The sequence below is a fragment of the Acyrthosiphon pisum genome, chromosome A1 (assembly GCF_005508785.2).
Source record: "Acyrthosiphon pisum isolate AL4f chromosome A1, pea_aphid_22Mar2018_4r6ur, whole genome shotgun sequence".
Classification (NCBI taxonomy): domain Eukaryota; kingdom Metazoa; phylum Arthropoda; class Insecta; order Hemiptera; family Aphididae; genus Acyrthosiphon; species Acyrthosiphon pisum.
This window is the reverse complement of record NC_042494.1, coordinates 42,298,118-42,321,503: the sequence shown is the minus strand read 5'-3', so window position 1 is coordinate 42,321,503 and position 23,386 is coordinate 42,298,118. Positions and strand designations below refer to the sequence as shown.

Below are 23,386 nucleotides of genomic sequence, written 5' to 3'. Positions count from 1 at the left end.
CCGTCGCCAGTCGCCACCGTCACCGATATCAACGCGACAACGCAGGACGGAGACGACTCCCGCATGTCCGTGCGTATAATAATACATTCTCCTATACATTACAAAAAGAAATATTATTGCACGATGGTTTTTACGCATTTATACCAAAACATTATCAATTTTGTATATTATCAACTAACATGGATATACCTACAACGTACTATATAGCTAATAGCTATCAGTAATTTGTTCATTGAAAGCTAAAAATAGCTTAAATAATAAATATTATTATCTAAAAACAAAAATCAACAACAAATATTATGTCAGTTGTACGAACAAGTCATAACAGATTTAATAGTACCAATGCCGATTGAATTTAAAATAAAAAGTATTGAATATATATATATATATGTTTTATCATTTATTAGGTATTTAAATGTGCACATACCTAGGTTTAGGTATTTTTGTTCCATAATAATTTGTTTGCAACTGATCCCCCCCCATACAAAAGTTATGTATACGCCACTGAGTGATAGAATGCTGACTCGTTATTTGTGAAGTGTAAAAATTTAAAATATCGTATTAGCTATTTTCGTATTACTTATTACTTATAATATTATATTACATAATTACATTATACATTTACATCGCACTAAACGAAAAACTGCAATACAAATATAAATATATTAGAAAAAAACCTATTTACTAATATAATATCATAGGCTTTGCCGCCAGAATTGTTTTTCGTATGAAATGATAATAATATAGGTATTATCATTGAATTCAAAATTAACACACAGAAATTATAATTTATACTATACGATGATTTAATCAATGACGAGGTCAATCGAAACCCAGTGTACAGCAGAGCGGTTACCTACTTCTCCCTTTTTTCATTTAATTTGCATAGTTTTCCTAATATTCTAGCGATGTACGTGTTATAGGACCTTGGAAATTCGACTTATTCAAATTTTTTTTTTTTGGCAAAATTGGTCTTTTTCAATTACGAATTAAAAAAAATCTGTGGTCCCTAATTAGTAAATATTACTAATGTCTAGACAAACAGTGATAGATGTATTGATTCTACAATGATGTGTGCTTTGTTTTGTGTCCTCGTCACCTTTTGGAGAGCCCCGTTACGCTGGCACCCGCATATTAGAAATTTAAAATTTGACTCGAAATCTGCGTTAACAATAGTAAATTGTTGTATCATTTTTACAGGTTTGTAACCATTTTATTTAGAAACTTTATTTTATACACCTCCCCAAATCCTTACAAAATGCGGGCGCCAGCGTAACGTTACTCCAGCACCCGCTTTTTTAAATAATATTTAACTTTCCGATCCTAAATCTGCGTCAATGATTGTTATATCATTTATACGGGTTAATAATATTGTAACCACGAAATTTTATATAAGTATACCCCCTCTCCACGAACACTACAAAATCCATTACAAAAAAAAGTGGGTAAGTGAATGTCGCTCTGCTGTACAGTAGGTTACAAGTGGGTCACTGTATAATGGATAGTATTAAATTTGAATTCAATGATATAATATCACTGTATAAGAAAAACGATTCTGAGCGGAGACGGTTTGTCAGTCTAGGTATTAGACATACCTATTATACTTATCTATAGTATTAAAAAAAAATTGACTTATAAATTATAATAGGTATCAATAATAAATTCCAAATTAATCATATCACAATATCCATTAGGTAACGCGTTATACATCAACAACAAACCGTGGTACTATCATAGATATATAATAGTATACTTTAGAAGTTTCAAGTACCCACAAGTAATATTATACAATCACAACAAAATAACTAAAATAGTTATTCCAGGTTTTTTAATATGTAAATTTCGTCGAAAATTTGAACTTAAAACGCCACATCCCCCCCCCCTTGTATACGCCCCTGCTATCACTGTCAATTTATTTGTATGTGGCTTATATAATTTATAAGATAGTTGTAGTGGTCAATTTTATCGAAATATGTTCAATGTTCTCGGGGGGAACTGATAAGAACTGGGCGCCAGTTTTTACCATAGCTGTCCAGTGTCCCGTATTGTCGAATATAGTATTTGGTTTTACCTACATCGTGGTCGTTATGGAGCCAGAGTGCCCGAAGGCTGTCGAAGTCGACGCGGGCGCGCGGTTGAACAGTGGCAACGAACCGCGTAGGCGATCGCGTCAGGCGGTAAGCAGCAAAGGGACCGCGAAGTCAAGTGACCGCGGATCGACGGTTGACGGAGCGAAAACCGCGTTTATAGTACCAGGGTCTCATGCAGAAGGAGCCGTTCTCTGCGACTCTGCGCAGCGGTCTTCACTGGCCGGTGGCCATTGTCTCGGTCGCGTGTCTCGGCGGCGGCGCAGAGTACCACATCCGTTCCTAGTATATTAGGTCTAATAGTTTGTTGTTCCTGTTTGCATTTTTGTTTGTAATCATATTATATTGAATATATATATTAAAACTATATAAAATAGTATGATACTAGTTGATTAACAATTTTGCAATATAACAATTTCGAAAATACTAGTTTTAATTAGCAAATGGATTGAAAATAGTTTTTAAAAAGGCGTTTCTATTACATAAAATTTTAAATAAAAGGAGCTATTTCGAGGCCTAAAACTTAAATTTACAATTCATGTAAATACTGATCTAAATAGTTGGTAAATACGTTGGTAAATAAAAAATTAGGAAATTGTTACATTTTTTCGACCTTTTAGTTGCTGGTGACACTTATTGAAATATTTTTAAATACATATTTTAATTTTGTATTTTTCGGTGTGAGGATTTCTGAGTGAACTTTAAAACCAATCTAAATAGTTTAGGGCATAGTTGATTAACAATTTTGCAATAAAAAAAATTTGAAAATAATTGAAATTTGAAAAATTTGATAACTATATAGGAAACGCAGTAGCGTACGCAGAATTTTACGCTTTTACCTAAATAAATAATTTACATTATTTTTTTCTAAACAGTTTTTATATAGGTAGGTAACAAATATAGTCTCAAATTTCGTCTACACTCTATATGATTTTAGTGTTTAATCTGGTAATCTATGAAGCCTCCTCTGGCTGTAATAAACGTGGTAATAACCGATGGACGATGATACACCATCGATTATGGCAGACGTTAAGCAATGTTCTGAATCAGCCCAAATAAAACAGAAACCATGGTTATCGATGTATTTGTCATATTCAACAATTTATTTTATATCTATTAAAAATGACCAACAATTATCTGTGTGTATCAAAATGGTGGTAAATAAGATTTTTGGAGAAAAAAGAAATTTCAGGGTGGTCAGAACCCTAAAACCCTACCCCTGCGTACTGAGAAAACGGATTTTTAGTATAGAAGGAGCTTATTTTGATGCGTGAAACTGAACTTTACAATTTATTTAGGTAGGCAATTGGCAATATACGTTGATAAAAAAAAAATATGAAAATTATACTTGTTTCGTTCTACAAGGTGCTGGCAACACATGTTAGCCACAGGATTTTTAGTATATATTTTACTTTTTTTAATTTTTCGGTTGAAGGATTACTGAGCGAACTTCAAAAATTATTATTCAAAAAAATTGTTGAAATTAAAGATTTTTAATTTTTTCCGCAAACCGGGACTTGTAATACAACGTTAGACCAAGTCAAAAACCGGGGACAGTTCCAGTTTTCAGGAACGTATGAAAACGCTAGCGAAAAATTAAAACATTCATTGTAGTTTTGAAATGATTGATAAATCGATATTTTGCCAAAATCGATTTTGGTTTTTGGCGTAAATCTAAATAGTTCTAAATGAAATGTTCACTGACTGTTTATATTAGCATTTTCTATACACCATAAAATACTCAAAATATTTTGACTCATGTTGAGCTGTATGAAATTTTTGATAGTTTAATTTAATTTAACCTTGGGTTAATTATAAAATATTGTCCCGATTCGTAAGATTGCAAAATACTTTATTACAAATGTTAGTTAATAATTTTCAGTTTTTACCGAACTTTAAAATACGGTCTGATTTGTACGATTCTGTGTAATATAATTCAGTTAATTCTGTTATGTACTAAGTATATCTTAGTTCGTGATTATATACCTACTAATCCTTTATAAACGGTTTTCGAGGAAATAATTTTCTGATAAAAATGCTTAATGGTATTGTTCTAAAAACATAACATTCTACAAAAAATAATACCATTAAATAAAGGTCTTGGTGAATAATGTTAATGAAAAATATTGGTCTTGGTAAATATTGTTCTCATATTAATTCTCTAAAAAAATGATTTTGAACCGTTTGTTGTAAATCGTTATCACACCGTTATCTTTGTAGGTTATCAATTATTATTATGCCTGCCGACCGCCGCCGACCACGAATTAATCCCGAATTTTTTTTAAAAATATTTCAGTCTTCAGTGCCGAACTGCCGAACATTACCGATTAGTGATTAGTGGATTACGCTTCACTATATTTTAGATTGCTACTAGTTTAGTACTTTGCAGTGCTATTACATATTAGAAATTGGCTATTACCTCATAAGTCATAACTGTCGGCACTCGGCAGTCCACACTGGCACACTCCACAGTAAGTTCAAGTTCCTCATTCCATAATAATTAATACCCATATGATATTATATTATTTCACTATTTCAGTACGATTTCTGAATCGTGTGCTTAAGAAACTCATTGGGCCACCGTCGTTTGATCAATTATTTGTTTTGTTGTACAATTTGTTCGTAAAATGTGCCGTTGTCTGTTGTCCAAGCGTCAGTTAGTGGCCACCGTCGGCCGCACTTACGACGTTTTATACAGTCATAATCGCCTCCAACGGTTCTACTCTAACAGGAACGTGTTGAAATTATACGAACGACAAATCATACAAAACATGTTTCCTGATAATTCTAGGTAAAAATTAAGTTAAGAATTAAATGTGTGTCCATGATTTAGTGAGCAGAAGATGTCCGAAATTATAATCACTTTGAATTTAATCGCTTACGCTGAGTGGTATTTTAACAAAATTATTGTACCATTATTATTATATTCCAGCAATGAAATAATTGACTTATTGACAAAGAGAAACCAATGTGTTTATGCCGGATTCGACCCGACAGCGGACAGTTTACATATAGGAAACTTACTAGTCATTATAAACCTATTACATTGGCAGCGTGCCAACCATAAAGTTATTGCATTAGTCAGTCACCAATTATTTTTTTTTTTATGAATGGTTTTACAAAATGTTCAGTTATATTTTAATTCTTAGATTGGTGGCGCTACAGCCCAGATTGGTGATCCAAGTGGAAAATCAAAGGATCGAGATAAACAGTCTTCACAGATGTTATCTCATAACATTAAAGGCATTACCCACAGCTTACAATCCATATTTGACAATCATGCAAAATACTTCTGGAAACAAAAAGATCCTCTACCAGAGCCAATGTGAGCATTTTGAGGTACTCTTGTTACTTGCCTTGATTTTTTCACTAAATTAATTTGAAATTAATAGGTAGCTAAAGTTTTCTTTGTAGCAATATTGCAGTGCTCTACTGCTCTATTTACTTTATAAATTTATAAACTTATTACATAATATTCTATTTTGAAAGAGCAATTTTATTGTTAAATTATAAACATTTATACATTTAAAATGATTATGATAATTTTGTATTTCTAGAATAATTAATAACATGGAATGGTATAAAGGTATTGGTGTCATTGACTTCATGAACAATATTGGTCGACATTTCAGGATGGGTACCATGTTGTCTAGGGACAGTGTTAAGTCTCGTCTATCTGGTAGTGGGATGAGTTTTACAGAGTTTACTTACCAGACTTTTCAAGCTTATGATTGGCTACATTTGTTTAAAAATTACAAATGTTTATTTCAAGTTAGTATGACTTTAATTTAACATTTTGTAATTTTATATAAAATATATTTTTATTTCATTTTAGATAGGAGGAAATGATCAAATGGGTAACATTATGTCTGGTCAAGAACTAATCAGTCGACAAGAAAATGCTAAAGTTTATGGTAATGAATTGTTTTTCAATAGTCATGAATTATATACATTTTTCTGTTGTTTAGAATTATTATTTAACCATGGTTAAAACTATAAACTATTAAAACATATTTTTTTTGTACAGATCGTCCTGTTTTATCTTTTATTCTATGTGACGAAAATCTTGTAACTTCGCTGAGTCTAGAACTGATATAAAACCTTTAATATGTTATTATTCTTGCTGGACGTTTTTTATCACTTTAGCATATTATAATATGATGTGCAATTCCCGTTATTATTTTTTTGGATTTGTGTAAAGAACAAATGCTTGATAATCATAATTTTATTTAGAGAATTAGCCATGTCTCTGTCTTACACATGTACAATAGAGCTGTTAGTTTTGATATTAGAGTGAATTGACATATTATTAAACTTTTTGGTAAAGTGCTTAAGTGTTAGAGATTTTTCAATATTTTAATTTCCAAACGAGATAATAGCATTTTTAATTTGTAATATTTCACATACCCAAATATAGCTTGAAAATTAAAATATTGAAAAATCACCAGCACTTAAGCACACATAATGTTCTTACCAAATAGTTAAATAATAGGTCAATTCACTCTAATATAAAAACTACATCAGACTATTGAAACTAGTGTATGAAAATTTGTTTTGTTTTATGTCTTTACTTTTAAAAATTGTTTTATTATAATTAATATTATTTCAATTTATTATTTTAATAAATTGAGATTATAGGTATATAATACTCAGTTATGAGTTGTGTCACTATTCATTCAGCGGGTGATATACTCGATATATTCAAAAATTATTTTTTCAGTCACAAATAGTGATGTAGGTCTGAATGTTTTCAAACATTTGTTAATAGCATAAATAATAATACATCTACCAAGCATATTATTTAAAAACAATGTAATTTATAATATTTCTATCAAAACAACATAAATATTTAATATAAATTTGAATTATAGTCTTTTTTGTAAACCTTATATAGCTGATTACCAATAGTTGTCATTATTCTTTCACTCTTTCAGCAGTGCAAAATATTAATATGATTTACAAAAAATAAGTTTTATTTTATTTTTTAAAAAAATATTAATAATGAAAATATGTTTAAATAGGTATCTACTTATCCTCTAACAGTTAAATTATTTATTTTGTGGTGAACATGTTTGTATAAGTTATCAATTTTCTAGCTCCTAACTCACATTAACCTTACGTAATGTATATTTGTTTACAGGACTTACAGTACCCCTAATAACCACAGACTCTGGGGATAAGTATGGTAAATCGGCTCAAAATGCTATATGGCTGAACTCAGATCGAACATCACCTTTTGAACTATACCAGTTTATGATACGTACAATAGATGCTGATGTAGAAAAATTGTTAAAAATGTTTACATTCCTTTCACTACCTGAAATAGCTGAACTGATGAGAAGACACAAAGTAAATACTAAATAATATTAAAACATCAAAAGTATGATCACTTTTAATTTTTTTGTTTAGGCTACTCCCGATAAACGAATTCCTCATGAATCATTAGCACGTCAAGTTACCACATTGGTGCACGGAGGTATAGATTATAGTGTATATATTTTTAACTATTGTGTACTGATTAGTAATTACTATGTCTACGTTTTTAGAAGAGGGTCTTAAAGAAGCAATAGTAGCAACATCGGCATTATATGACAACAGCATTGAAACCCTTAGTACATTAAGTGTTAATGATATTTTAAAAATATTTAATGGTGCAACTGTTGTTGAATTAATGCTTGAACCTGGCATAACTGTACTGAAGATGGCAATGAATGCAAAATGTTTTTTGACCGATAGTAATATTCTTAATTTATAGTTTAATATTAATAGAAAATTAATAATTATAATATATTATGTTTTTATCTTCAGAGGATGCATATCGAATAATTTCAGCTGGCGGATTTTATATTAACCATCAAAGAATAACCAATATAGATGAAATTGTAACTTTGTCCGTACACATTTTACCTAATAATATTTCTCTAGTGAGAGTTGGTTAGTAAAAATATTTATAAAAAGTTACCTTAAGTTTATTCTTTTAAGTCCAAAAAATCATGAGGTAAAACATAAATTTACAATATAAAATATTAAAAATTATGTCTTCTAGTAAAAAATATTATTGTACATTGTATCCTGTCTATCATTTTCTCCAAAAAATTTTATTAATGAAACATTATTTACCAATATGTTAAACCGCATTGATTTCTTAGACTACCATGAAAGTTACTTCAGTATTAATGTTTAAACTATTTTACTAATTTTAGGTAAACGGAACTATTGGATTGTCAAGTGGATTATGTAAAATGAGAAGTAGAGATCAAACTTACTGAGAAAAAAAAGAATTGATGTTACTAGATAATAAAAATGCATTTTCGAAAAACATAAATAAATTGTTTATTTCAAAGTCCTTTCTCATAATATTAAGATCTTTTAAGTCTTGCGGTACAAATAAATATATTAATAAATAAAAAAATTATAATCAAGTTGTAAAAACATTTTAGTTACTTGGAAAATAACTTAAACCGCATATTAGACATAATCTGCATCCATAAAATTGGAGCACAGTAGATACAGTCTTGTTCCAAGCAATTATAGTAAGTAAATAACAATATCTCACAATAATTACAATTTTAAACAATTTGTTTGGAAATAAATATAATTACAAACATTTTCGTATCCCACAGTAAAATGATAAAAAATCAGCTATTAGTTGATTTTTTTTTAACTTTGTATTTGTTTTACTTAATAAGACATTAACATTGCAATTGGAAACACAAGGTATTCTAGTAGTTATGCTTGTATGTCAAAAGAGTAAAAGATTTATTAATTTAAAACTCGACACATGGAAGTGTTTGAATGAAAAAAATTAAATCTTATGGCATATTTAATTCATAATGAGAAAAATATTTCATATTAGGGTACACAATTGATAAGTAACATTATCATGTTTTACCAAATATATGATTCTTTATAAATTAAAGGTTGAAAATGATTCAACTGCTATTGATTTAAAAATATCCATTGATTAGATTTAAGAATGATAAATATTTGTTGACTGGTAACATTTTGGTCATTCATATGGTGATTTATATAAATGAAAATTAAATTTTCAATAACATAAATAAATTGGCTTTGGATGAAATATATGCTGCATTTGATTTAAAACATTAGATAGCTGTTATTTCTTGTTGGTGTAAATCTTGAGGTGAGCCAACTTTGTCAACACACTTCCATAGGCCATATGTCTTTCCAATGGTTGTCTGCCACAAACGCAAAGTTCCATCTTCAGAGCCGGAAGCATACAGCTCACCGTCAGGTGAGAAGCGGACACAGTGTACAGGCCCAAAATGACCTTTGAAAGATTCTGAAAGTAAAATTAATCATACATATAAAAATGCACTTAGTTGGTATTCAAAATCATCACACATACCAATTTCTTTTCCGGTGTTATAATCAAATTTATACATTTTAAGATCTTCCCCCCCACACACAAACATAGTTTTGTCTCTGTGCAACGATGCAGTATTAACGAGTGTTGGCACAGTAACTTCATTGACTTTTGACAAACTGTAAATTACCATAAATATTAAACTTATTGCTATAAAAATGTCAGTACCAAAATAATTGTTACCTTTCAGCGTTCCAAAAACTGACACAATTTCCATGTGCAATTGTCACAATAGATTCGTCTCTGGACACTTCTAAACTGGTTGGTATAGCACTGAACTCCATCTTGTGAATTTCCTAAATAAAATAATAAATATAGATATTTTAATAAAGTGGTACAACATTTAATGCGCCTTTTAACGCACTTTTCCAGACAGGGGATCCCAGATTCTAACTGTCTTGTCATCAGCACACGAAATTAACCTCCTATCATTTTGAAAGAACATGACATGTTTTATACCAGATGTATGTCCATTGAATGTAGTAACAGCTTCTATAAATTATAAATCATATATTAAATGGTATGTTTGTTAAAAAATTTCAATTTTTTTTTAATGATTTACAATATACTGTAACTATACAGTTTATATTACATAGTTTCTTAAAATATACGTATTACTATATAAAAATATATTTTACCTGTGGGATGTTAATACTTATTCAGATAGTATTGTTATTAGAAAACCTTTTTTTTATATACTGATAGTTAGGTCCATGAATTAAATAAAATCAAAACATTTATAAAATCCCAAAATATGTATTTATTTGTAAAAAAATTTAAAATTAATAATTTCTTTCTAAAAATTAAAATAAATATTTTTTTGGTACTTTCCTATTATACAAGACTACCCTGTTTTGTTCAACATCGCAATCCTGTTATCTAAGACTACCAAAATTATAATTTTCTGTTATACGAGACTATGGCTATTATCGCGACTACCACCCAAGGGCCAAGACTACTTCCGTTATCGCGACTACCTATCTTAGCTGATATTATAGCTGAATTAAAATAATACTAAATAAGCTGCGATTATATATCTATCATTACGTATATTATTAGTTTTTGTAATTGGTGTTTCCCACGGCAAATTTGGTACCTTACGAATAATTATTATGTATTTAATTTTTTTTTTATAAAATTTGAATGTGGCAATCCCCACAATACATAAATTATTAAAAAATATATCAAAGAAGGCAAGAAAATTAAGGTAGTCTCGTAAAACTGGAAAGTATCATTACGGTAGTCTTAGATAAAAAGGATTGTGATGTTTCACAAAATAAGCACGGTAGTCTCGTATAACAGGAAAGTACCATTTTTTTTTAATTATCAAATTAAAAAAAATTAATTTATGTAGGAAGGTAAAATGAAAAAAGTTTATAAAAATTATTGTTAGTAAACAACAAATAAAAATGATAACAATAATTAAATAAATGTTAGGGTGTTGAGTCTACATAAGGGACAAAAACTCAGGCAATTTACCACATGTACATACAGAAAAAACAAAATCAAACCATTTCTCAATGACTAAAAATTATTCTACAGAAAATAACAAACACATATCAAGTCAGATTTTTATAATTTATTGTATTCTGGCAGAGTGATGAATGTATTGATTTTACAACAATGTTTTTTGTTGTTATTTTTTTTATGTCACCACATTTTGGATTAGTAAAATTTAAAAATGAAACAATGTTTGAGAGTGATTATTCACTATATTTGTTGCAAATCGCATCTAGTTAGTACTTTAGGGTGGTCAAAAATAAAAATTGTTAAATACGTTACAAAAAATAATGGAAGAAAACTAAAAAATAAAAATGTAATTGTAATTTAAAAATGTAAAACTAGAAGAAAGTGTCTTTTACTAAATACTTATATTGATTTTTCTAGGTATGATATTATAGTTTTCGAAATATTCAGCTCTTTTTGAGCTATCTATAAACATTGGAAACTGTTGACTTTTTATGATTATAAGTAAATCATTTTGTTGTTAAAAATGCATAACATAAAACATTTTTAATTTTAACACCTAAGGGTTGAAATGTAATTTAAGATTCCTCATAAGTTTTTATATTAAAAATTAATAAAAAAAATCAGAATTAAACAACAAAACATATTTTTTTTATGTTTGAAATTCTAATTTAAATGACATTGGGTATTCATATTTACACGAAATATAATGATTTCTCAACAAATGATTTTTGTTATTTAAAAAATATTAATCATAGAGACTTGAAACTATAACATAATATATCATAATTTTATATTTTACAGAATACAATTTTCAGAATATTTGAACAAACTTTAAGGTATCATATTTTACAGGCATTTGTTGGACCTTTTTGGAATATTTCTTTTAAATGTTGATATGAATTAGAAGGCGTGCATAATTTTTTTTATAACAATTTAAAATTATATTTTTTATAATCATGTATAGATACTAAAAATTTAATCTAATGTTGGTAGTTTTAAAAATATTGTGACTTTTTTTTGAGTTATTATACTGACATTTTGTTAATCTCAATACAAAAATTTTGGTCGGTAAAAAACTTGAAAATTTAAATCTAGGTTTCTCATTAGTTATTATTATAGCTTTTCAAAAATACCAAAGATGTGTAGGCACAATTTTTTGTATTTTTACACCGTTTTATTAGTTATGAGAAATTTTCTTGTTGGATAAGATTTTGTACTAAAAACATGTATACTCCGACACCCTTTACTGAAAATCATTATAAAATATGTTGTTGTCTGACTTCAAAAGAAAAATTAATTATAAAGTCCAAAAAATTACTTCAACAATAATGTGCCCCACAAGTGTTGTCTCCGTCTTACATACGTACGACATAGACAGAACGCGTTAACACAGTCTCGTTAGAACTCGCTCAATTTTGGTTCTAGAGTAAAAATACCTATTTTAAAATTAAAATAAGAGAACATTTTGAAGAGCAGTCTTTTTCATTATTCCGAATATAACACTCAATATATTGTTTAGAAATAATGACTATTTCAACATTTTTAAACAATCTGTAACTTTTTAAAAAATATTTTATATTTGAAAAACGCAGTCATGCACAATCAAATATTTTTATGTTTCAATTTTATAATAGGTATTTTTATTCTCAAACCAAAATTGAGCGAGTTTTACTTAGACAGTGTAAGACGGAGACAACACACGCGGGAAGTCCTCTTAAGCCAATTATTTTACAATTACTATTTTTGTTTCTGTGTGAATATATGGGTATTGTAAGAATTTAATGAAACATTATATCTCATAACTCAACAAGTTATTTAAAGGAATTGTATTTTATTACCAGAAATTCAAACATTTTGAAGATTTGAAAAAATTATCAAAACATACAGATTAACCAGTTCCCAAGTCAAGTAAAATTTTAATTTGTATTGAGTATTTATTTAAGTTTAATAAATATCTAATTATATAATTTAATTTATGAAAAACCTAATTAACTACAAATTGTTGAAAGCTTGGAGTATAAAATTATATAACATTTTAAAACTGTACCATACCCATATTTTAAATTTGAATACAAGGTTACCATACTCCAATAATATTTAAAAATGTAAGTCAATAGTTAAAAACCACAAAATAATAGTAAATACTATGCTGTGCAGAATGAAGTTTGAAAAGTGTTAACAATTACTTTCAAATGAAGTATGATGTTAGAAACTTATCTATGTAAGATATAAATTTTCAAAAAAAAAAATGTGTATGGAAATCAAAACAATTTTATTTTTAATGAGTAAAAAAAAATGCTTCAGGGAAGAGAAATATAACAATTGCCCCCTCAAACCCTGTATATAATTGCTCCTATTTTCATAATACTATTATATTTAGGTTGGGGTGGGATATAAAAATAGTTTGCTGTTATAAAATAATCCAAGGCCAATAGGCCAGTGACAGATCGACCATGTAAAGTTTATTGGCTTGAGCTACTGTTATGAGCATTAGAAGTGGAGGGCCTTGAATAAAAATCATATACACAGATAATAGTGTTGTTTAAATGCATGAGAAAACAGTTCCTGATAAGACTGGATACTATGTTAGAAAAAAATAACAAAGGTATAATATTGTCACTAAACCTCATATGCCCATATATAATTTGTTCAGCTCTAATAAATAATGTCCATTAAAACATAACTTTTCCTGTATAGAATACTAACCAGCTGATTTGTTGAGATCAAATATTCTGAGCAATTTTTCATTGGAGCCAGTTGCAAGGAAAACGCTGTCTCTTGAGAAGTTTACACTTTTTACAATGTGTTTATGTTGAAAAGATTGAACTTCACCACCAGTTTTTGCATCCCAAATCTGAAAATTAAAAATATATTAATTGAAAAATATACAAAAATTAATATTATGTAGTTTTAAAATATTAGACAATTTAATTATTTTTGGAACACAATCAATTCAATATAAGTATACTTAGTTTTTACATTTACAAATAATTAAAATATTTAAACAAACTAGTAATTTAAAATCAAATTATTTTGTATGCATATGATTTTGAAAAGATTTTATTTGTGGTTAATTTAGATTTAAATTGCAATATTTTTTAAATATTAATAAAATGTTATTTAATTGACAATTATTATATATAACAATATAGTTAATAAACAACATAATATACATAATCCTAGCTACTAAAATATAAAAGATAAAATAATATTATTTATATTCATTTCATTGTTATTTGAGAAATCAGATGTAAATAATATACCAGAATATGATAATCAAATAAAAATTTCCAATTTTTAAACATTAAATTGAATAAAAAAAATTAGAATTATAGAAAAATAATAAGTTTAATAAATACAAATATCTTCGCTTTTTATCCACATTTAAATAGGACTAAAGAACGTGGCAATCTAAAAGAAGATAATATAATTATACATAGGGTCATAGCATATTGTGAACTGTATAATTAGATGATTTATTTTCAGTTACTCTTTTACTAACAAATCAGACTTTTAGATTCAAATCAAAAAGAGGAATGTACTAGATTTATAATGGTTTTAAAAAAAAATTGTGTACACTTCATTTTATGATTTAAATAATCAAATTTAGTTGGTATACCATACAAATCCTTTTTACGTATTCAAAACTTAAGAAAATATACAATAATCAAAGAAATGCATTCCAATTTTTAATTTTAACTTCCCCAAAAATATTCCATTCCCTTTAATAGTATGAATTTTTTAGGATTAAAAGGGAATAAAATAAAAAAAATTGGAATGTGGATCTCAAGTATGTACATGGCTACAAATTGAAATCTATTTTTAGAATTCTTATCTTTTCACTAGACTTTTCACTAGATCAACCGGTACATTGGAATTAAAACAAATCTAAATTCCTATTTTTCATGTGTGTTAAACATAGGTAGAAAATCACCGCTTCCAATCTCCTAATAATTATAATAAAAAATTGTTTGGTAGAAGTCAGTTAATCCCAACGTGAGAGGTACCGCCCCTTGTGGGCTTTTTTAATTTTATTAGATTTAAGAATTTAGTATATAAAATCCGGGTGAGGAGAGGGGGCATGTGTGTGAGATTGAGATTGAAAATCTAAAAGGGGAGTTGAGGAAAAAAAGGTTGGGAATCATTGGTATGGGTAATACTCTATGTAATGCCTATGATTTTTAAATTATTTCATAACTTAGAGCTTTCTATATAATATGTTAATATTGTATATTTCAAAATACCTTTAAGTCCATGCATACATTGAATAAAAGTATAAAAAATTTACTTTAAGTAAATTTAATCTATCTTAAAATTACATAATAATTTATTTTTTCATTGTGAATTAAAGTAATTTTATAATAAAAATAATATAAAATTAAATCAAGGTTTAGCTTCTGTTAATTAAAAACCTGAATTTATTATTAGCTGTTTGCTGTTATATAAATTATTTAACTCATAAAATAATAAAAGAATTGTATGTTATTAAAATAAATAAAATTATATCCTGTTCTACAAACATTTATCCTTGATGAATATGAAATATCATGCACGATAAGACTACTAATATAAAATTATAATGGTTTAAAACAACACTGATTTTATATTATATACATTAATTTTTTAATATTATAGTAAAACTTTTTAAATTTCTAAAAAAAAAAAATTATATCAATATAATAATTTAAAAATTTCACACAAATTATTGTAATTTAATTTAGTAGCTTTAAAAAATTATTTAAATCTAATTTTTTCTAATTAGTCCATAGGTATAAATATATATATAAATTAGAAAATGTTATTGATGATGTTATTTAAAATACATTACCAACATATTTTTGTGATTAACATGCATTATGTTTGTTATTTAAAAAAAATTCTAAAACAACATATTTGGCTTATAAAATGTTTGGCTAAAACAACTATCATAAAAATTAAAAATATAACAAAATACATAAGATAAATTGATTAGTTAGGATATTTAAGATAAAAGATTAAAACGTAGAAAATATACACTTGAAAATGTTTGTAACTTTATTCATAATACTTGTTTGGGTAGGAATTTAATAACAAGTTATTTAATTACATGCTTTCGTATTCTAGATTATCATATTATCATGCTATCTATTTTTAATTATTTTAACTTCAATACTTTTATCTTAAAATGTAAATAATATTAAGAAATCCAACGATAAAACGATCAGTAAAAACTTGAATTTTAATGTAGGTACTAAATAAAATTTTAGCATAAAAGTGTTTTATTCAGTTTCTATTAGTTATAACACATCAAATCAAAAAAATCAATATTTTGTTCAAAATTATTAAAATATAAAACATAATGAAACAGAATAAATATAATGCTAAACTTCAAATTCAAAATTATTCATGTTTAATTTTATTATGCTTTATACTCCACTTTATATTATTATATAATAAAATAACTACCTCCTACCCAGAAAAAAATTAATTAAAAAACTATAAACCTAGATAAGTACCAAAAACGCTGCTTTAAAGTATAGTATAAGTATAAGTATAGTATTTCTGCTGCTTAATAATAAAATCCTAACTTTCATCAACAAGTTCTGATGAACAGCCCTTATTATTATTAGCTACAATTTATCAGTAGTATAAAATAGTAAAATATGCAATAAAAATATAATAAACTAGCTGAACCCATGCACTTCGTTGCCCATTAAGTGTACCAACTATGTGTGACTCAAACTTTGTTCAATTCGTTATTTAATATTCGGTGTATGGTTTCAAAATTAATCTTAACTTTTCCGTTGCCTGGAATAAAAATTCTGATTCGCAGCAGTACATTATCAGGTAGGCAATCTACCTGCGGTAGATCGCGGACCCCATGCTGTATGTACGTTAGTGTATGATTTAACTCTAAAGTATCAAAGTTATACCAAGTTTGTCGTATTCTACCTATGGTGGATTGATATAATCAATTAATACAAAATCCTAACCTAACCTAACCGTACTAAAATCAGATGAATAAACGCAAACGCATACAAAAAAATTCATTCAAATCGGTCTAACCATTTAGGAGGAGTTCAGTCACAACACACGTACAGTAGAATTATTGCGCTTAGCAACACATTCTGCGATTTATTTTTATATTATATGAAATCAACAAACATGCCCGATTAACCAATAGCAACCAATATAATATAATGCACTGTTGCGCCACTGTTGTATTTTTGACATACAGATTTGAGATTTCTTACCTTTCCGGTTTATTTTCCTAAAATTTTATTTCGTAAAAACCTTCTCCTGGCAGTTATGAACACTAACTAACAATGGACCAGCTGTTCTCGATTGATGAATTGTTATACATTTTTGTCTCCATTTTTATATATATACAGTAGTCACTCGATAATTCAAAATTCAGGGGACCGAGTTAAAAATTCGATTTATAGAGGTTTTCGATTTACCGAGTGTTCGAATAATGGAGGGAAAAAAAATTAATTTGAATTAAAGAGAGGTGGAAAATTGTACATAATGTATTACGTTTATTTTGACATTTACTTATTATAAATATTATTATGTATATTTTAAAATTATTAATTGATATTTATTTATTATACATAGATATTATTATATTTTACATTTATTTTTAATGTTGTAAGATGGTCCTTCTGTTTTAGTATTGTTGAAAGCGTAGAAGCTGGTATACCAAAACGTAGAGCAACATCTTTTTTTTTTTCACCTACTTCAACTGCTGCGATCACTTTTTTTTGTCGGCTATCGACAAACACTTGTATTTTACGGGACCCATATTGCGACTGACTACGTTAGCTACGACTGATTACGTTTGTTCAATTTCAATAACGGTTTACCCATAGCATAGGTTTATTTTGGTATAGATTAGGTAGGTAAGATACGATAAAATTAAACTACGATAATATTTAACCATCGTCGTTATTAGTTTCATTACGAGTACGTTAAATAGATTGTACATAATCCTTATACATATGAACGTACATATAAACGTGTTTAAAGAAATTCGAATAATAGATTCATGAAAAAAAATTCGAATTGTAGAGTGTGCCTCACCGACACATTTTGAATTATCGAGGGTACCGGAATACATGTATTTTTTTCTAATTATAGAGGTTTTCTGAGGGGACTTAGCGTTTATTTCGATTTATAGAGTTTTTCGAATTATCGAGTGACTACTGTAGATTATACAAGAAAAATAGATGCATATTAGTTTTTGAAACACATTTTATGCTATATAGGTATTACCTATTGTAATGTATTTTATACATCATATTATTTACATATTTATACCTATTTTATTTTCATGTTAACTTTAAACACATGTAACTACAACATTTTTGTCAGTCTTACTTTTAGATAATGTTTTTAATTTTCAAATTTCATTCGTCAAACTCAAAATCATTGATTTTATGAAATTTAAATAAGAGCATACTATAATTCGGCATTGTGGCATCAACTCTTATTTTACTCTGTTTTTGTTTAAATGAACTATAAGAAATGCAATTTTTATGTTTGTAGTTAACATATGGCATATGCAAAGTAAAAATTAGATTATGTGTAACAATATGGGGGAATTTGTCAAGGAATTTGTGGACATAACTAACCAAATTTTCAAAAGGATACGGCAAAAATTACATACTTTACATGTAAATCCTAGCCCAAATTATTTCATATCACAAAAATTGTTTTTAATATGTATTTTATTTCAAAAAAATACAAAATGCTAAAAAAGTTGTTAAATTTAATATAATACAAAAATTAAAAATGTATACAGTGAAAGCTTTAAATGGCGGAGTCTATCAGTCAATGAAATGTTGTCTGCTATTCAGAGGGGTTCAATTTGTAGTGGAGGAAATTATATGGAATGAAGTGTATTTCATATTTAAATTAAATATATATATTTAATGTAATAATGATACATTTCTTTTTTTACAATACCAATCAATTGGGGACACATTTATTCAATCCATTATATTATTCTAAATTTTTAAGAAAAGTTATCGGGATAAAAAATAAAATGTCTCTTATTTTGCAGTTTAGAAAAATAGCTAAAATATCTCAGTTCCAAAAAAAAAATAACTGCTGTCTGTTATAGAAAATATCACTGTATACAATTAAAGCAAAATGTTCTAACCTATTGTTTGGAAAAAATTTTGTAATAACCTTATTTTGTATAAAATATTCAAAAAGTGTTGTTTCATTTCTACTATTTTTTTTAAACATGTCTTATCAACAGGGATTTGGACTCGTGTCATGTTATTTCAATATTAAATATGATATTTGTAAGTGCTTTTAAATAATTTTTATATATATTTACTGCTCCGAGATGACACAAACGCAGGTGATTTACTGACAAAAGCCTATTTTATGATGTAAACGTGCACTATAGAATTAAAACTACCTAGGTTACACCTTAATAGTGATACTCAATTAGCCTTTGTCTGTTTTTGTCATCTGCTTGTTGCGTGAGTTCTAGTTGGCCATGGAGCGATAGAAATATACCAACACTCTAATAATAACACTGTATTATGGAAAAACCAACTTTAATTGATTCCTATTTCCTGGTATACTACTGGTTTCAATAAGCAATGAAAAATATTTTTCTAAGAAAAAAGTTCAGTTGGTATTAATGTTTTGTTTTTTAGTTTTAGAAAAATGTACTCAGTACAGGTACATAAACCTAGTATTTTATAATTTAACAGAAAAACATGGAAGTCTGTATTTTGATGATTTTTGGCACTTTATAAATAGGACTCTGGGAACCTATTAGGTAAATGTTATGATATAAATTTAACTATTTTTATTTTTATATATAGATGAAGTAGTAAAGTAGTTGATCAAATAATATTAACTTGTTGTAATATTATAAAAATAGGTATAAAGGTCACTAACTGTAAATACAGTAATGACAAGAGAAAAGTTACAGAAAAATGCAATTTAACTATTTAATAATTTTATATTTAAAAAAAATATGCGTTCAGTCATAGAACCAAATAGGACTTAACAATTATACAGGGAAAGTTAAATTAACATGTGTTAGTGTGCCCATTTTGAAAATAAATATATATTTTTTTACATAATAAGTTTGATACTTAAATAAGCTTCATAATTGATCTAAAAAATAAATAATAGGCAATATAAGTAATAGGTTTTTCTTTGTTTATTTAACAATATTATAAGAAAAAATATCCAAGTATCTCAATATTTCAAAAAATAAAATTCAATTCAAGAGCTTATATTAGTATTCATATTTAGAACATCCTAATTTAAAAAAAAAAATACAGTAAATCAGAAAATATGAGATTTAGTCAAAAAATTTAGGTCAAAAGAGTAATGGTAATAGTTTTGAAAACAAAATTTTTATCTGTACCTTCTTTTTGACAAACTATTATAAATATTCATAATTAATTTTTATATCACATTTGTAATAGCATTATACATGTTATTATATGTATTTTATCTGTATTAACCTCTTTTTTGTAACATTTTCACTATTTTGTTTTTGTTTTCATCTATTTATAATAGGTACTTATTATTATTTCATCACTTACCACCTTAGAGGGACACTGAATAATTTATAAAGCTTGAAATCAAAAATTATGTTAACTCTTTGACGAGCAATGACATGTTCATACGTTTTGCCACGGGGAACGTTAACAGATAATATACCTACATATTTTTACTGACTATGTTTTTTTTTTTTTTTAATTTTAAATCATTATATTTATAATATACTCATTTAGGACATATATTTTATGTCTTTACTAAAAATGTCATTAGAAATTCAAATTATTTTTTTATTTTTTATTTATAATTTGCTTTCTGAGTAGCATCTGTTTGTTTTTAATTTACTCATCAAACGGTTATAAATGACACTAAAAATTAAACTATTATTTTTATTTTTAAAACATTTTAAGCTTTTACTTTTTAGGTATGCTTTTTTATGTACTTAACTGTTTTTGTTCTATCTATTATCATTATCTAGTAGTGAATTTTGTATTTAATAAGAGCCAGGAGACACGACCAAAGACTTGGCTTATTCCAAAGAAAATGCAATATTAATTGCCACTCGCTGGCTAAAACAAAATATCTAAACATTTATTTTATATTTTATATTACCTATTTTATTTTTAGATCACTTTATGTATTTATTGATTTAATAGTATATAGCCCCAGCACCAGACATGATAAGAAGTGAATTTTGTGTACTCATGTAAGATAACTATTAACTACTACTAAATTAATTAAGGTTAATTATAAGGACAATATCTATCTACATATGAGTTTATGTTTAAGCTCCCTAAAGAAGTCAGTTTTCAAGACAGGGTTCTCAGAGTTTCATATGAAATAAGGGCAGGGTTGCAGGGAGATACCGTAATTTTTATTGATTAGTAAGTGCATTCAATATTCTTCGTTAGGTATTTATTGTATACCTACTTAAGAGACATAATCATTATCTATTGTAAATTGCAATCAACATAATTAATATGTATATTTATCTGATGGGATTAAATAACTTTAAGAAATATTTTTATAAGTTAACTTATATCAGTTTTGTTTAGAATTAATGAAGGTAGTACCTACATTATCTTCCAATTATCAACTGAGAAGCTAAAATGACATAATCAATATAAACTACCTATACATTAAAAAAGATACTGACTCTAAATAATGTTTTGCTCTATATCTACCATATTTTAGTCCAAGTAAACTATAATATATACATTATTCTGTACGGTTGCACTAATGTCTTATTATTTATGTTAGATATTTTCAAATGCTTGATTATACTGATGTATACATTTTATATGAATATGATTTAAGTACAAATATAATTATTCTTAAAATCTGGATAGTTATATATATTTTAATTTAAAAATAAATAAATTGATTTTTGTTTAGAACTATCATTATTTTAAACAAATAATGAAACAATGTCCATATACTAACATGTACAATGATCTAGGAAGCAAATAAACAATAACATACAAGGAAGTTAAACTCAAGGCTGAAACTAGTTATTTATTTCATTAAAAAATAGTATTCATACCTTAGCTTCAAAATCTGCAGCACCACTTGCAGCTACTGTCGCTTCTTTGTTCAAGGCTACCCCCCAAACAGCACCTTTGTGGCCTTCAAATGTACCAATCCAATCACCAGTATCTCCTTGTCTCAACATGGGTTTTCCATCTGAACCAACGATAAAAACAAATTAATAAACAAATCATGCACACGGGACCAAATGAATTTATATGGCACCTTTGCACGCAGATATTAAGAAATATCCATAGTCGGTGTTGTCGCTGAAATCCAAGTGTACGACTGGCCTGGTGTGTCCGCTGCAGGTTAATGGCGTTTGCTTAAAACTCGACATTTTTCACTTAAAATATAGACAGTTAAATACAATAATAATTTCCGATGTGTATGTGTGTATAGGACTTTCAATTAAATCGAAAGAACTTTGTAAATTAAATAAAAAACTTTACTGGAGGATACATGAATGGCAACACGTTACACGAACGCTACGCTAAGTCGCAAACGAGTTACTGAAGTTGTAAATAAATGTAAAAAACAGGTTGATAAAAGATTGTGTCGTACAGTGTAGCCGGATTAGTAAAACGGAATTTCCCTATCATCACCTTCAAATACAGTGTGTACAAGATTAAAAACTAAATCAAATAGTTTTAAATTAGAATAAGTGTATAATATTATAGTATTAATTGTATAGACGTATTATAGTAATGTGTAAAATCATAGACATATAAATAATATGTCTATGGTGTAAAATATTCTATTAGTAAATACTAATATAACCACATATATAATTATATAATTCTATATTTTTAGATGACAGGTGGTTGGGTGGCAAAGGGGGAATATGCCTCCACCACAATCGTCGTAATTTCCCTATGTTTTACACTATATTTAGCTAATTTTGTAGATGATTTTTGTACTTTTGTACTTTTGTCCCCCTAAAGTCCCCCCCCAAAAAAAAAAAAAAGTTAAGCAGATCCACCACTGATAGATGAACGAATTGTAATATGGTATAATCATTTTATTTATATAATTTGTTAATATACTATTATATATTTTAAGCATAGATACATTTATGTTCCAGTTTTTCAGCGAGGTATTTGAATTATTTTCACCTTTTTTTTTTTTTGAATTGTTCTGGATCGAAGTTGGATACTCTATTAGTCTATTATCTATAAAGAATACCAAGTACAGTGACCATAGATATTATATAAAATTTAAAATTTAATTTAATTTTTAATTACAATAAAATAAGAAATCAAGTGAAAATTAATTGCTGTAAAAATATGAATATCAAACGCACATAAAAATTTAATTTGACTTTTCTTGTAGACATTTTTTTTTTTTTTTAATGAAAAGACAGACTTATGAGGAATATTGTACCTATAACATTTTCCAA

General features: G+C 27.2%; 3 protein-coding genes across 3 annotated transcripts in view; 2 read left to right on the top strand and 1 right to left on the bottom strand.

Moving 5' to 3' along the window:
• Positions 1-23,386, top strand: part of LOC100571213 (farnesol dehydrogenase-like) — a 176,328-nt gene that overhangs the window by 74,407 nt on the left and 78,535 nt on the right. The window lies entirely within an intron of this gene.
• Positions 4,350-8,590, top strand: LOC100161861 (tyrosine--tRNA ligase, mitochondrial). Its single transcript, XM_001944509.5, has 11 exons — positions 4,350-4,558; positions 4,627-4,878; positions 5,020-5,167; positions 5,237-5,412; positions 5,645-5,858; positions 5,923-6,001; positions 7,228-7,436; positions 7,497-7,563; positions 7,634-7,822; positions 7,896-8,021; positions 8,291-8,590. The coding sequence occupies exons 2-11, from the start codon at positions 4,715-4,717 to the stop codon at positions 8,326-8,328; spliced, it is 1,410 nt and encodes a 469-aa protein (XP_001944544.2). The 5' UTR covers positions 4,350-4,558; positions 4,627-4,714; the 3' UTR covers positions 8,329-8,590.
• LOC100161090 (serine-threonine kinase receptor-associated protein) lies at positions 8,396-22,498 on the bottom strand. Its single transcript, XM_001950314.5, has 7 exons — positions 22,213-22,498; positions 22,004-22,143; positions 13,651-13,798; positions 9,839-9,966; positions 9,658-9,770; positions 9,457-9,593; positions 8,396-9,390 (listed from the first exon to the last, which is right to left on the bottom strand). Exons 1-7 carry the CDS (start codon positions 22,325-22,327, stop codon positions 9,194-9,196), a joined length of 978 nt encoding a protein of 325 aa, XP_001950349.1. The 5' UTR covers positions 22,328-22,498; the 3' UTR covers positions 8,396-9,193.